Source organism: Hylobates moloch, unplaced genomic scaffold (assembly GCF_009828535.3).
Source record: "Hylobates moloch isolate HMO894 unplaced genomic scaffold, HMol_V3 SCAFFOLD_12, whole genome shotgun sequence".
NCBI lineage: Eukaryota > Metazoa > Chordata > Mammalia > Primates > Hylobatidae > Hylobates > Hylobates moloch.
Genome location: NW_026652287.1, coordinates 61,711,422 through 61,725,357, shown reverse-complemented (window position 1 = coordinate 61,725,357; position 13,936 = coordinate 61,711,422). Strand labels below are relative to the sequence as shown.

The following is a 13,936-nucleotide window of genomic DNA, read 5'->3' as shown; positions in this document are numbered from 1 at the left end:
TCCCTATTCTGGTATAATTTTTAGTTTAGACAAAGTGACTAAAAATATAACTAAAGATGTATCCCATGTCCAGAGAAGACTATTTTCCTATCCCCTAAGGGCAATCGGGGAGATCTAGACTTGGACACAAATACCTCTGCCTGTCTCCCCACTTTCCCCACCCCTACCCCCGGCCGTCCAGTGTGGGAACAGGAAAGACAGCAAGGCACCTGCCTGGGCTTCCCAGCTGTTTAACATCTGGACTGCTTTTTGGTATCTAACATAAAGAAAGCCACGATGAAAGACAAGTCATTGTTCCAAAGTTGTTTTTTATTTTATATTTGTTGAAAGAAATAAAATTATATTTAAAAAAATAGAGAAATCTCACAAACTGATGAAAGCCAGGAACAAAAAGAACAAGTTAGTACTTTTTCCTGAGAGGCAGATCTAACAGCTGCAGAATGGACTTCTTCCTTCCCAGCTTTTGTCAAACAAAACAATTCTCCTATTTCTAAGGCATCAAAAAGCACTGAGTGCGAAATGGGTTGTTCGGGTACAAGGTCTCAAGTCCTCTAATGGGGATTAGGAAACGTGAAAAGCTGCTACCATTTCCTCTCCTTTAATACCAAATGTTAAACTGTCTATACTTCTACTTTTTATGTAAATTTGAGAATTTCACACTCATGACCTGCATTTCAGACCTGGTCGTGTTTGATTAAAATCTTACTACTTAGTATCTGCACTGGCATCCCAACAACTGATTGCAGGGGCCAGCAGCAGGAAGAGCTGCTCTGATCTCACCATCCGCAGCCAAAACCAGCCAAAGAGCATCCATCCCAGGAGACTCAGATGCAGCTAGAAATTTATGCTAAAGCCTAACTCCTAAACTGCTGGACCTGCCCACAAGGGCAGATCACATCCTAATGGTTCACAGGTCACACACAGAACAAAAGTCACAAAAGTCACCTTACAATTCCCAAAGCTCTAAATTGATTCATTCCCCACCGTGGTTTCCCCAATTTTATACTGATAAATCTATCAAATTAAAAGCTTTCATTTCCAATCACTTCAGTAAGATAGACAACACCATGCTTAACATTTTTGTTCTCTGCCTAATTGCTTGCTTCTGCTAAACTTTGCATTTCCATAGGTAATAGGAAAGCTTGAACCCATTTTTCCAAAAGTTCCAATCTTGTGATCTGATTTGAAATACTGAGTACACACCCCTGATGATTTCTCTGAAGTTTCTTTTTCAAGATACTTAAGTCAATTCATATAACTGGTAACCATAAATTCCATGGGGGCATCGAATTCCCAAGAGATTTAAATGTCTGTAGCGCCCACCATAGGTGCTTGCTTATACATTCAAGTGACCTAATGCATCTCCAATTAAGTTAATTATGTAACACCAATCAGCTGCTAAGGAGCCAGTAGGATCCTGTGGGTGTGTCCTGGCTAGTTATTCAAAACATCTCTCATCCTTCATGGGTAGATCCATACTCCAAGGTAAGCTGGTGTTGGACTCTAGAAACCTCCATCCTGTCTCCTGGCTCTATAGGGAGTTAACAGCCCTCCTGGGACAGCTTCTCCTGGGCTCCGGTTTTACATTCAGAAGGGCCTCACGACTCTAAGAATGGCTTTGCTGAGTTGCTGGGCACCATGATGTCTTCTCCTGCCCAGAAACGGCACGGTCAGCACTCTTCCACCAACTGGAGGGTTCAACTTGAGTTTCATTCTGGCTACATCATCCCAAGTCCTAGTATGAAACAGCAACGTGGCCAAAAATGACCATGTTCAAATAAGATACCTGGTAACACAAGCTTTTAAATCAGTTATGACTCGTCTCTCATCTCCAGCCCAGGCACACAAAAAATACACAAATTTGAGCTAGAACTGTACTAAGAAAAAAAGAGAAAGAAAAGAAAGCAAAAGAAAAGAGAAAGAGAATCAAAAACGTTGACAAAGACAATCTAAACTACCAACACTGACGTAAGCCAGACTCTAGAGTCCCTACTTTAGCAACTGCCATTTTTTAGTCTCAACAAAAATGTCAATATCCTGAGTTTTACCAGTATTTTCTAAAATAATTTATGGGACACAAAAGCATATAAATGAATAAACAGAAGCAGTGGTACAAAGTCTGGAAAGCCCACTAACCAGAAAAAGAAATGTCACAACAACAATATCAAAAGATGTATTTAAGAGAAATAAATTAAAGGTTAAAACCTTACACTTTCAAGTTTTCTTAGACAATTACTTTGGGAGATGGCATGGAGTTGATACATTTCTCTAATAATCACTTGGTTAAGATCAAATACCAAAATGAGCCTTCAGAAGAAAATGTTGACTTTAAAAATAATGGCCCCATGGCAGCTATCTTGAACCCAAGAGAAACTACCTTCTGAATTAATATTCCAAACCCTAATCAGTAGCTTGTGTCATCAAACTGTTAAGACATTTTGTTTACTAACTTGGTTGTCAAAATTGTATCCAAAAAAACACTTAACTAGCATCCGCAGAAACTAAAATTTTGGTACACAAGTTTCTCTACACCACTGAGTTGGGTTTTTAGAATAAAACAATGCCAATCTAAGCCCAAAGGTATCCCAAAAACATAATTCCTACGCTTTAGTTTTATTTTTGTGTTTAATCTATTTGCTTCCTAAATGTTATTTGTATTTTTTAAGTCAATTGGCCACACAATACCTATAAGATGTGATGAGGTTTCTTTACTTAACCTCACTATTCAAAAACTTGTACTTTTGGGGGAAAACAGTACTAATTATGTTAAAACAAAGTTTATGCCATATATAAAATCACTCCAAATTACACACTCATTGCTTTCTATAGCTCTATGAATTTATAATACATAATTTAGAAGAAAGTCACGAATAGATTACCATAGGTGGCATTCAACTTTTCTTAATCCAATTCAGCCTATCCATTAAAACCAAGAACCTTCTGCATGGCCTGCCAGTTCCCCATTCCTTTTGTCAATTTAAAAAAGAAGCATTTCTTGGGAAGTCAGGATTTATTAAGAACATCGGGATCCCAGATATTTCTTTTTTTACCATATACCTTAATATTTGGGGGATTTTGATCCCCACAAAAATCTCTATCATTTAAAACCAGATAGTCAAATTACAAGGCTAACATTTTTAGCTAATCAACTCTTCAGTGCTGATCCTAGAAAATAGCCTCCAATGGGTCTTTGAGTCATGGAAAAGGACAACTTTCAGCCATTGACACAAGTGGTGTCGGTGGTCACACCTTTAACATTCAAGCCACAAGCTCTAAAGTCTGGAAAGGGTGAGGTCTACTGTCCTGCATTGTCGCCATCTGCTGTCGTATTTTCAGTGCTAATGGACTGTACGTTGTCTGCAAGGTTGTGCGCATGCTCAAGAAACAAATCTTTGAGTACACTTAATTCCTTGGTCAGCAATTTGATTTTTGCTTCCAACCGTTCATTCTCTTCTTTGAGCTGATTGACTCTCTGCAGTGTGTCTTGTGCTTTCTGCTTGCTTTTCAACCGGCTCTTTTTCACAGCCATGTTGTTCCTCTCTCGGCGTTGCCGATACTCGTCACTGTTTCGATCCATGGGCGAGCTCTTTTTGCTCTGCTTGCTGGGAGCCACGGCTTTGCCTCCTCCCCCAGGGCCAGCAGGCACCAGCTGAGGAACCTGCTGTAAGCCGCTGGCATGTGCCTGGGTATGGATAACACTAATTCCGTTCACCCCTGGAGTGCTGTTTTGCTGCGATATCTTGCTCATTTGGGCACTCTCCCTCGCCAACACAGAACAGGTAGAAATGAGAGCAGGGTGATCAATGGTTTCCACGCTAAGCTGCCAAAAAATCTTCACATGTACCTAGTTAAAAAATAAATTGCATTAAAATGTTTGAAATGACAGGATCAAATGAGATCAAACTTGTACGTACCTAACATCAGGCCAACATTAATTGATTCTGCTGAGAAAAGTCTATAGCAACTGCCAACTGTTCCAATGTTTCTGAAGTCTAAATCATTTCACTTAGAAAGGTAAGTAAGTACAGAGGCACTATCAGGCGAAACTCAGCCCACCCGGATCCCTGAGGGCACTGCCCCTCTGCGATTGTTATCAAAAATGGGAGGAAAACAAAAGACTGCCACTAATTAGGTGGCGCATGTGAACTAACAGCACTTGACAATCTGCCAGGGAGGAGCTGCAGCTGACTGTAGTAGGAGAGACACCTGCAATGAAAGGGGAGAAAAGTTTCCATTGTTGGTTCAAGTCAAAACAGAAGGCTGGGGTGGCACACCCTGTCTCCAGCACTCTCATGCTATCACCTCTGCAGGTTCCATGTTCTAATATGCAGAGAGGGAGTCATCGAGGACTTGAGTTCTCTCCCAGAGCTCTCTTCATCAGATATTTTGAAAAGGTAGTTTTTTGCTTTATTTTTTTAATGACCTCAAATGATAATTCCACAGTTTAACCAAATTTACTGAGTCAGTTTCTTGAATTTAGGAGCTCTGACACTCAATTTGCTCCCCATCCCACCAGGCTTGTAGAAAGTGTGTTTTTTCTTCTTGACATAATTAGTAAAACTCGAAACACACTGAACCTGAAACCACAAGGAATGAAACAGAAGCCCTCATGATGCATCCAAGGAAGTGCGGGTCCTGGGACCCAGGCTGGACAAAGGAGCTGAGCAGCTGCCGTGCCTGTGGCCACTTCGTGCTACCAAATGAGCCCGTGTGAGCTCGGAGGACGCACCAGCTCTGAAGCATCCCTGTGCTGCTGCCTGCAGAAATGAAGGCACGGTTTCGAAAAGCAGTCACATGTAGATTACTCTGAATCCAATTAAGTCCCTACAGTTGCCCCAAGAAGTATAAAAGTGTGACTATCCTATCATCATGAGGCCACTTCAAGACAAACTAAGTTCAGTGAATGGTGTCCACCAAGGAGTCAGGGCACTCTTAGAAATTTAGAAAGCAGTGTTAGGAACATAAAACTATCCTGTTCTCTTTTCACAAAACTGCTAAAATTACATCAGTGGAAAAAATCTGGAGTCAGATTTATGCAGTGATCCCACAATGGGGGAAAGCTCAGTTAGCAAACACCAGTAGCTACACCCAAACCTTTAGCCAGGCAGTTCTGTACACTGTTTATTGGTCTCTTTTTAAAAAACATCTTTGCTTTGAAAAGTCCATGTGTCATTACTTTCCATTGTTTTCAAAGCCACACAGGCGGCCTTGAGCTAGTAGGTCATCTGTTCTCACTACAGCACTAAGGCAAGACAAAAAGCATCCCTCCAAACCATGAGGGCGATCCACTCCAAGCCTATCTTCAGTAATGGACAGTTCACAATTTCCCTTGGTCATTATTAGGTTGCCTCATTTTTCTTCCAGGAGAAAAGTGGCTGTTTGGTATTAATCTGAGCCACACGTAGTGCCACCTAACATTATTATTATCTATTTGGTGTCAAGTGAGAAGTGCTTTACTCAATTTTTAAGAACTTGTTTAACACCTCTCCTGAGACTGTCTTAACAATCATAATCATGTTCACCTTATTTTTCTACTTTTTTTTTATATACCAATCATATTTTTAGCCTTTAAAGCTCTCTACAGTCAACTTGGCCAAGCTCAGAGATAGCAATGATCCAAAGCGGTAGAGACCAGCGACCAGGCCAGTTCTTGTCTTGGCTGCGGCTCCCCCTATTTTAGTTTGGGCATATCTCTTTTCTTCCGTGGGCGTCTGTTCCCCACATGCAAATGAGGGATGTGGAATAGTAAGACACTTTCCTACAGACAACACACCACGACCTTCAGTCACTAACAGCTCTTACTCACTACACGGTCCAAGTTCAGCAACGTTCACGCCTGTTTCCGCATCCAAAGATACAGGAACAGGGAAGGGCTCTTTTACCTCTGCCTGACTCATCTTGCAAGGTACTAGGCTGAACGTGTGTGGTAGGTGAGGTTTCAAAGGTAAGCCCTTGGCCTGAAAAGAGTATTCACTGAACCTACAAACTGGTGAAAATGTAAGAGAAACTTGGAGATAATCAAAATAACTCCAAGAATGTTTTGTTTAGAAAGTTCTTTAACCATATAAATAGCTCTTAAAGTGAAGAGAAAATTAACCAAGTAAAAGGGGATCAAAGAGCTAAGTGATTCTACACTGAAAAGGCCACTCTCATTTATGCTTTGTTCCTCCACACACATTTACTGAACACCTACAACAGGCAAAAAGTGTTTATTTCAAAGCTGGACACTCAGTCCTAAATTCAAGTCTGGCTCCTCTGTGGACAAACACTATTCCAAAGTTCAGGCTACAGGAAGCAGGGCGGCGCCTGGCTTCCTTCCATATGAATCACTTAAGGAGGAAACGGCAGGAAAGCTGAAGAGCAGTGGTTCTCAAAGTGTGGTCCCTGGACCAGCATCGTCATCATCCAGGAACTCTTTAGAAATGTAACTTCTCAGGCTGCCCCAGACTTAGAATTGGGAGTTCTAAGAACAGAGCTGAGTAATCTTTTCACAAGGAGACCTCTAAGTAACTTCGAATACACCGAAGTCTGAGGGCCTCTGCTGTTGATTCCCAATGAATATTGAGAATGGTGGACTAAGTGGATAACAGGCTTTGTTTTAATTCAAACTTAATTCAAGTAATGTTCATTCACGTCAGTCATACTGAAAGCGCAGAATGTTAGAATGAGTAAAACAAAATCAAATTTTTCTCAAGTTTCACCTGGGAAAATAAACCTATCGAGAATTTTCCTAACCCTTTTGTCCCTTTTCTCCACAGACCTAGAACCCATTATTCCTCCCCCTGCCCACCAAAATAAATTTTTCACTCAATTTCCTCAATGAAGGTCAACATTTCAAAATAGTCACAGATGTTTCTCCTTGGTCTTAACTGTTTAGTCTCTGGGATTTGACAATTCCACCTAAAACAAACAAAAAAATCTTCCCATCTACCCTTCCTCTCCATCCCAATCCCATCGAAATCACCTTAGGCCACTATCATCTCTCAGGGACACTGGTCTCTGGTCTAGCCTGCTTCCTCCAACCTGTCTCCAGAGCAACTGAACACTCAAACCTGAGTGAGTCACTCTCCTGGTGAAAATTCGTCTCTGGCTCCAGTCTACAGGATGAAATCCAAGGTCCTGACCCTCTCTCCTCCCTCACACCACATCTTGACAGTACTAAACCACCATTGTCTGTGCTTTCTCTTTTCTTTGGGCATCTGGGAAGATTTGTTCCCTAGGTCTGTCAACTCCAGTCGCATCGTATCTCCCTGAAGATCTTCACAAGCATCTAGTGCAGGGTTCATGAGGAAGGGGACGTCACCTTTCTAGGAGTACAGAAGTGGGTCACTGGGGCATGAGAAGAACATCAACATCATCTTTCCAACCCAATCCTTTTGAAGTGATTTACAACACACAAAACAAATAGACTGTTTGTAAATAAACATCCATTAAGAGCTCATGCTCATGTTTTTCTTTTTTTTTACTGATAGAGCTAGAAAGCCACAAATGCAGGAGGCCAGTGTACCTATCAATATAACAACCCATGGAACCAACCCTCCCAAGAATGCACAATACACCTGGAATCGTGGCTACCTGTATTTATCATTACTGTGACCAAGTGAGGCAATCTTAGACCACAAGAACAAATTCAGCCCCACGAGGTCCTATTTGTCTTTACCAGGGGCTCAGCACATAGTGTTTAATTTTCCAGGGATGAAACCATCTCTCCAAGATCAGACAGCCTTGCAGACAGACATGATGTGATCTTGAGAATTTACAGGATATTCTCAATGAAGTTTTGTTTCCATCTACTTCTGTTTAAAGCAGGTATTAAAAATAACTGAACCAGCCAAGTGTGCCCACAAGAAGCAAGAATCAAGAAGCTGAAATATGCTTGAGCTTCCTTGTACCCTGTAATTATTTAGCCTTGTTTACAGCAACATTTTCCAGAAGCAGAATCGACCTTATGAACAGCTTATCCCAAATACTACTCAAGGGCTAACAGATGACCACATCTTAAATATCAAGAGCTCCTAGGTGTAGAATGTCTTCGTAAAGCAAGCCCTTACAGGATTTTCTTTTAAAATTTTCTCTGGGAGTCACATTTCTTCGGGAGAAGTCTGCCTTAAGTGACAACCTATTCATATAAGCAGTCAATTCTGACACAACTACCAATTTTGGTGTCACCCATCAACATTGAGACCTTTCTAAATCTTATACATTTCAGGATGCCAGATTACAGCATAAACTTCAAACAAGAGGAAAACCAAATACGCCTGGAAAACACTCTCCTGCCCCCACCCCCACACATGCATTTCCATCCTTCGCATCTGGACACCTTTGCTGGCTGGCTGCCCTGCTCCACTCCCTCCAACTATGCCCGCGAAGCGCTTCATTTCTTCTCTATTCGACCCGTAGGTGTTGCGTGTTCTTCTAAACTACGTTCAACAGTAAAGTGCAGGACATTCGAACAGCTCCACAAAGAAGCAAAATACTATCTCTGCAAAGTCATGCATTTAAAAACCAGTTGCTTTCCCTATTTTATTGATCAGTCTTTGGACTTCTGAACAGATTTTCGATCACCGCAAGCTGAGCCCTTCTAGAAGATCAGGATTCTAAAGCTCGACTCGGTCCACCTTCTGCTATTCTGGGAACACCCTTCATCCCCAGGGGCCAATGCGAGCCTGGCCAGTCACACCGCCCGTCTCACCGAGAGGGGGCCGGGCTCCGCAGGGGGCATTCCCTGGCCGTTCGCGCGCTCCCGACCCGCCGCGAGGGGCGCCCCGGGCAGCGCGGGGGTCGACGGGCGGCGCCGCGACGCTGGGCCGCGGCCAGGAATGAGCTCAGCGTCCCCGCCGGGTGTTGCCGGCAGGTTGCATCAGACGCCGCGCGGCGCCGCCGCCCGCGCCTCCAGCCTCGCGGGGCCTTCCCGGGCCAACCGGCCGTCCGGGACCGGGACTGGGTTTCCCCGAGCCGGGCCCGCGCCCAGTCGAGCGGCCGGTGCCGCCGCGGCCTCCTCCTCCCCGCTCTCAGGGCGCCCGCCGCGGCCCCCTTACCTGCTCCTCCAACCCGCCTGCCCCCAGGCGGCCTCCACTCCGAGCGGCCCCGCGCAGTGCGGCCCGAGCCGACCCAGGCCTCACAGCCCGCGAGTCAGCGAGGAGGAGCGACAGTTACGAAACCGGCAGCCTCCGCCCGTTCCGCAGCCGCGGCCACCGGCTTCCCCTACTCGCCGGGGCCGCGCGCGCCGCCGCCGTCATCCCGACCAATGGGAGCGCCGGCCTGCGGGAGGCACCGCCTTCTCTCGCGACGGGCAGCCCAGCTGACCAATCGTGGACCGGCTGGCGGCGGGAGGCGGGCCCACGGCGGGGGCGTGGGTTCCGCGCGGCGGGCTCGGTGGGTGTGGCGGGAGAAGGGGGCTGCTCGCTGCGGCATCCGCGGTCCCTCGGCGGCTCGCCCGGGCTGGCGGCGGCCTAGTGCTGTGGACGACTCAGGTTCGAGTCGGAGGTTGAAGAGCCGTCACCTTGTGGAGGCCAGACGTGCCTTTGGAAGCATTTCCTGAGGTGGTTTTGTGAACCACCGGTGACTGTTTTGGTTTCGCCGCGTCCCTTGGGAGCCCCTGCGGCGTCCCTCACAGAGTTTCTCCGAACGGAACGCCCCGCAGGCGGGCGGGCTTTGTCGCCGAAAAACGAGTGGAGGCTGACGCGGTGGCTCCCGACTGTAATCTCAGCGCCGAGGGAGGCCGAGGCGGGAGAATGGCTTGAGCCCAGGCGTTGGAGACCAGCCTGGACAGCATAGCGAGACCCCATCTCTGTTACTAATTTTTAAAAAATCGAATGAACCCAGATGTTTCACACATAGGATTAGCATTGATGTCACATGGGTGAAAGCTGCAGGCTGTGCTTTGTTGTTAGGGTGAGATGAAGTGAATTTCTTAAAATGATTCTCTTTGGGTGCCTTCCAGGTGGATGGGTGCGAGGTGATCTCTGAAAATAAGCAGCGATCCAGTGTGACTTAAAACTCGCCAGGAGGACCCGAAAGCGTTTTAACACCAGGAAGCAGCAGCTCGCTGGGCGGAGGGCAGAGCTCGCCTGATAGGTTTAATTGCTTCCTCTTTAGCAATGCGTATCGTTCAAAAAATTGAGGCTTTGAAAGAGGAAATGTTTCTTCAGCGCCCATGGAACCGGCTCGCCCCGTGAGATTGTTTCGAGGAATCAGTAAGATGATAAAGCAATAAGTAAAAAATTAAAAGAGGTCACAAAAGTGAACAATGGGCTGGGCGCGGTGGCTCAGGTCTGTAATCCCAGCACTTTGCCAGGCTGATCACTTCAGGTCAGGAATTAGAGACCAGCCTGGGCAACATGGAAAAACCCCATCTCTACCAAAAATATAAAAGATTAGCCGGGTGTGGTGGCGCTGTGCCTGTGGTCCCAGCTACTCTGGAGTCTGAGATGGGAGGATGGCTTGAGCCTGAGAGGCAGAGGTTGCAGTGAGCTGAGATTGAGCCACTGCACTCCAGCCTGAGCCACAGAATGAGACCCTGTCTCCAAAAAAACACAAGGGAATAATGCTCACAGATGCACACTTGGGAGAATAAGTGTCATTGAAACAAGTGTGTTTCTTCACGTTGACTCTCAGTATTCTGAGCTGAAATTTCTTTTCTTTTCTTTCTTTTTTTTTTTGAGACGGTCTTGCTGTGTTGCCCCAGCTGGAGTGCAATGGCACCGCCACAGCTTGATCACAGCTTACTGCAGCCTCGACCTCCTGGGCTCAAGCCATCCTCCCACCTCAGCCTCCCAAGTAGGTGGGATTATAGGCATGCACCACCACACCTAGCTAATTTTTTTAAAATGTTTTGTAGAGACAAGGTCTCACCATATTGTCCACTCTGGTCTCAAATTCCTGGGCTCAAGTGATCTTTCTGTCTCGGCCTCCCAGATTGCTGGGATTATGGGTGTGAGTAACCAAGTCCTGCCTGAACTTGCTTTATCAAGATTTTAGTACTATTAAAATAGGATTGTGATTTATTGCTCACAAAATCATAATTTTACCCTGAATATTTCCTAATCACTTAAAAAATGTGTAAGGGGGTCAGATGCAGTGGCTCACGCCTGTAATCCCAGCACTTTGGGAGGCCGAGGCGGGTGGATCACCTGAGGTCAGGAGTTTGAGACCACCCTGGCCAACGTGGTGAAACCCTGTCTGTACTAAAAATATAAAAATTAGCCAGGCGTGGTGGCGGGTGCCTGTAGTCCCAGCCACTCGGGAGCCTGAGGCAGAAGAATTGCTTGAACTCGGGAGGCAGAGGTTGGCAGTGAGCTGAGATCGCGCCACTGCACTCCAGCCTGGGTGACAGCAAGACTCCATCTCAAAAAAAAAATAAAAAATAAAAATAGGCCGGGCGCGGTGGCTCACGCTTGTAATCCCAGCACTTTGGGAGGCTGAGGCGGGCGGATCACGAGGTCAGGAGGTCGAGACCACGGTGAAACCCCGTCTCTACTAAAAATACAAAAAATTAGCCGGGCGCGGTGGCGGGCGCCTGTAGTCCCAGCTACTCGGAGAGGTTGAGGCAGGAGAATGGCGTGAACCCGGGAGGCGGAGCTTGCAGTGAGCCGAGATTGCGCCACTGCACTCCAGCCTGGGTGACAGAGCAAGACTCCGTCTCAAAAAAAAAAAATAAAAATAAAAAAATAAAAATAAAAATAAAAAAAAGAAAGAAAAGAAAAAAGAAAAATGTGTAAGGGGAGAAAAAGAACTTGTATAGGTATATTCAGTTATCCTCTAGTTTGCAAACCGCTCTGCCAAGCTGTTCCAGCATTCTTTGTATGTGTGTCTGGGCAGGCCTTCTTACACACCCAGCAAGTCTAGTCAGTGCCCAGGACACTCGGGTATTTATTTCCTTTTCAGCTGGTAGCTGGTATTTTTTTCTTCTACTCAGTTTACAAGTATGCGTTTGGTGCCAACTATGTACTAAGCTGTAGGCTAAGTGTTAGAGATTCAGCAATGAGCAAGACAAACACACAGTCTCTGCCCATATGGAACTTACACTTACAGCCAGGCAGACAGGCATTTGGTAATTACACAATTTTTCTTTCTGTCAGCTAGGCTGGAGTGCAGTGGGGCGAGCATGGCTCACTGCAGCCGCGACCTCCTGGGCTCAGGTGATCCTCCCACCTCAACCTCCCAAGCAACTGGCATGCGCCACCATGCTTGGCTAATTTTTGTAATTTTTGTAGCGATGGGGTTTCACCATGTTGCCCAGGCTGGTTTCGAACACCTAGGGTCAAGTGATGCACCCACCTCGGCCTTTCAAAGTGCTAGGATTACAGGCATGAGCTACCTCCCCTGGTCCACAATTTTTCAATTACTATTTTCATAGATACTACAAGAAAGCAGTACAAGACACTGTGAGAAATCAGAAGGGAACCAGACCTAGTCTGATGGGTCCGGGGAGGCCTGAAAGATCGACAGGATTTGGCTAGGCAACGCAGAGGACGTGGGTGCAGCAGTCACAGGGAATTCTTGTCTGGGGTCCTGTGATGGGAGAAATTTAAGGCTAAAGTGGCTGAAAGTAAAGTGGAGACGAACAAGATAGGCAGGGCCATGTGGGCCCAAGAAGCGTTCAGATTTTTACCCTAAGAGATAGAAGCTTCCGAAAGATTTGCTCTCCATAAGGAAATAAGAGCCTGGTGAAGCCTTGGAGGTCTACTATGTAGCTTTTTTACAAGTCACAGGGATCCAAGCCATCACAGTAAAAGAAAAATTTCCTGCATATCTCTCTGCCTTACGGTAATCAATATATATTCTACAAATCCAAAGACTGAGTAGCCTCTATAGCACTTTGGGAGGCCGAGGTGAGAGGACCACTTGAAGCCAGGAGTTCAAGACCAGCTTGGGCAACATAGTGAGACCCTTCATCTCTATTTAATTTAAAAATTTTTAAAATAAAAAAACCCTCCAAAGGACTTGGGAAGTAGGATGTCCTATTCATTGAATATTGTAGTTACCTGACAGCCACTGATTAACTACATTAGTTACCTAAGAGATATGAACTCTAGTGTCCACAACTTCACCGCTTGCTAGATGTGCAGCCTTGGCAAAATTACTTAACCTCTCTGTCATCTGTAAATGGAGAAGACAACAGTGTCGCTCTGAGGATTAAAGGAATTAGTGTGCTAGGCTCCTAAAACAGTGACTGCTTGGTACCTCAAAAGTATTAGCTACAAGGCTGGGTAGAGTGGCTCACTCCTGTAATCCCAGCACTTTGGGAGGCTGAAGCTGGAGTGCAATGGCATGATCATAGCTCACTGCAGCCTTGAACTCCTGGGCTCATGCAGTCCTCCCACCTCAGCCTCCCGAGTAGTTAGGACTACAGATGTGCATCACCACACCTGGTTTATTTTAAAAATTATTTGAGAGATGAAATTTTTTTAGAGATGGAGTCTCTCTATGTTGTCCCAGCCAGTCTCAAACTCCTGGGCTTATGATTCTCCCACCTTGGTCTCCCAAAGTACCGGGTGTGATGGGTGGCATGTGCCTATGGTCCCAGCTACTCAGGAGGCTGAGGTGGGAGGATCGCATGAGCCCGGGAGGCAGAGATTGCAGTGAGCCTAGATCGGCCTGGGAAACCAACCGAGACTCAGTCTCAAAAAAAAAAAAAAAAAAGTATTAGCTATTATTACCACGATGCTCATACATGAATTATAAACAAATTGCATCCATAGAATCATAGCAGACTAAAACACACTGCAAAATGAGGCCAAGCTGTGCTTATACTGCTTTGCTGATTCAGGCACTAAACACGTAATATTGAAGGTCCTGATGTTGACCCTATGTTGTATCCTAAAAGGTGTTATTTTTAGAGCAGTTCCTTAGTTACCACACCTTATTTCATTTGTTTCCATAAGGTAGAGTGGAGGAACAATTTAGTAATTTGATTTTTTTGTATTTGAAAGCC

At 45.5% G+C, this 13,936-nt stretch overlaps 1 protein-coding gene across 1 annotated transcript; it reads right to left on the bottom strand.

The window, feature by feature from the left end:
* Positions 1–288: 288 nt before the first annotated feature.
* Positions 289–9,225, bottom strand: CEBPG (CCAAT enhancer binding protein gamma). Its single transcript, XM_032170394.2, has 2 exons — positions 9,039–9,225; positions 289–3,844 (listed from the first exon to the last, which is right to left on the bottom strand). Exon 2 carries the CDS (start codon positions 3,746–3,748, stop codon positions 3,296–3,298), a length of 453 nt encoding a protein of 150 aa, XP_032026285.1. The 5' UTR covers positions 3,749–3,844; positions 9,039–9,225; the 3' UTR covers positions 289–3,295.
* Between the last annotated feature and the right edge of the window lie 4,711 nt (positions 9,226–13,936).

Excerpts from the sequence above, each read along its gene's own strand:
- CEBPG (XM_032170394.2), bottom strand. The coding sequence starts at position 3,748 with ATGAGCAAGATATCGCAGCAAAACAGCACTCCAGGGGTGAACGGAATT.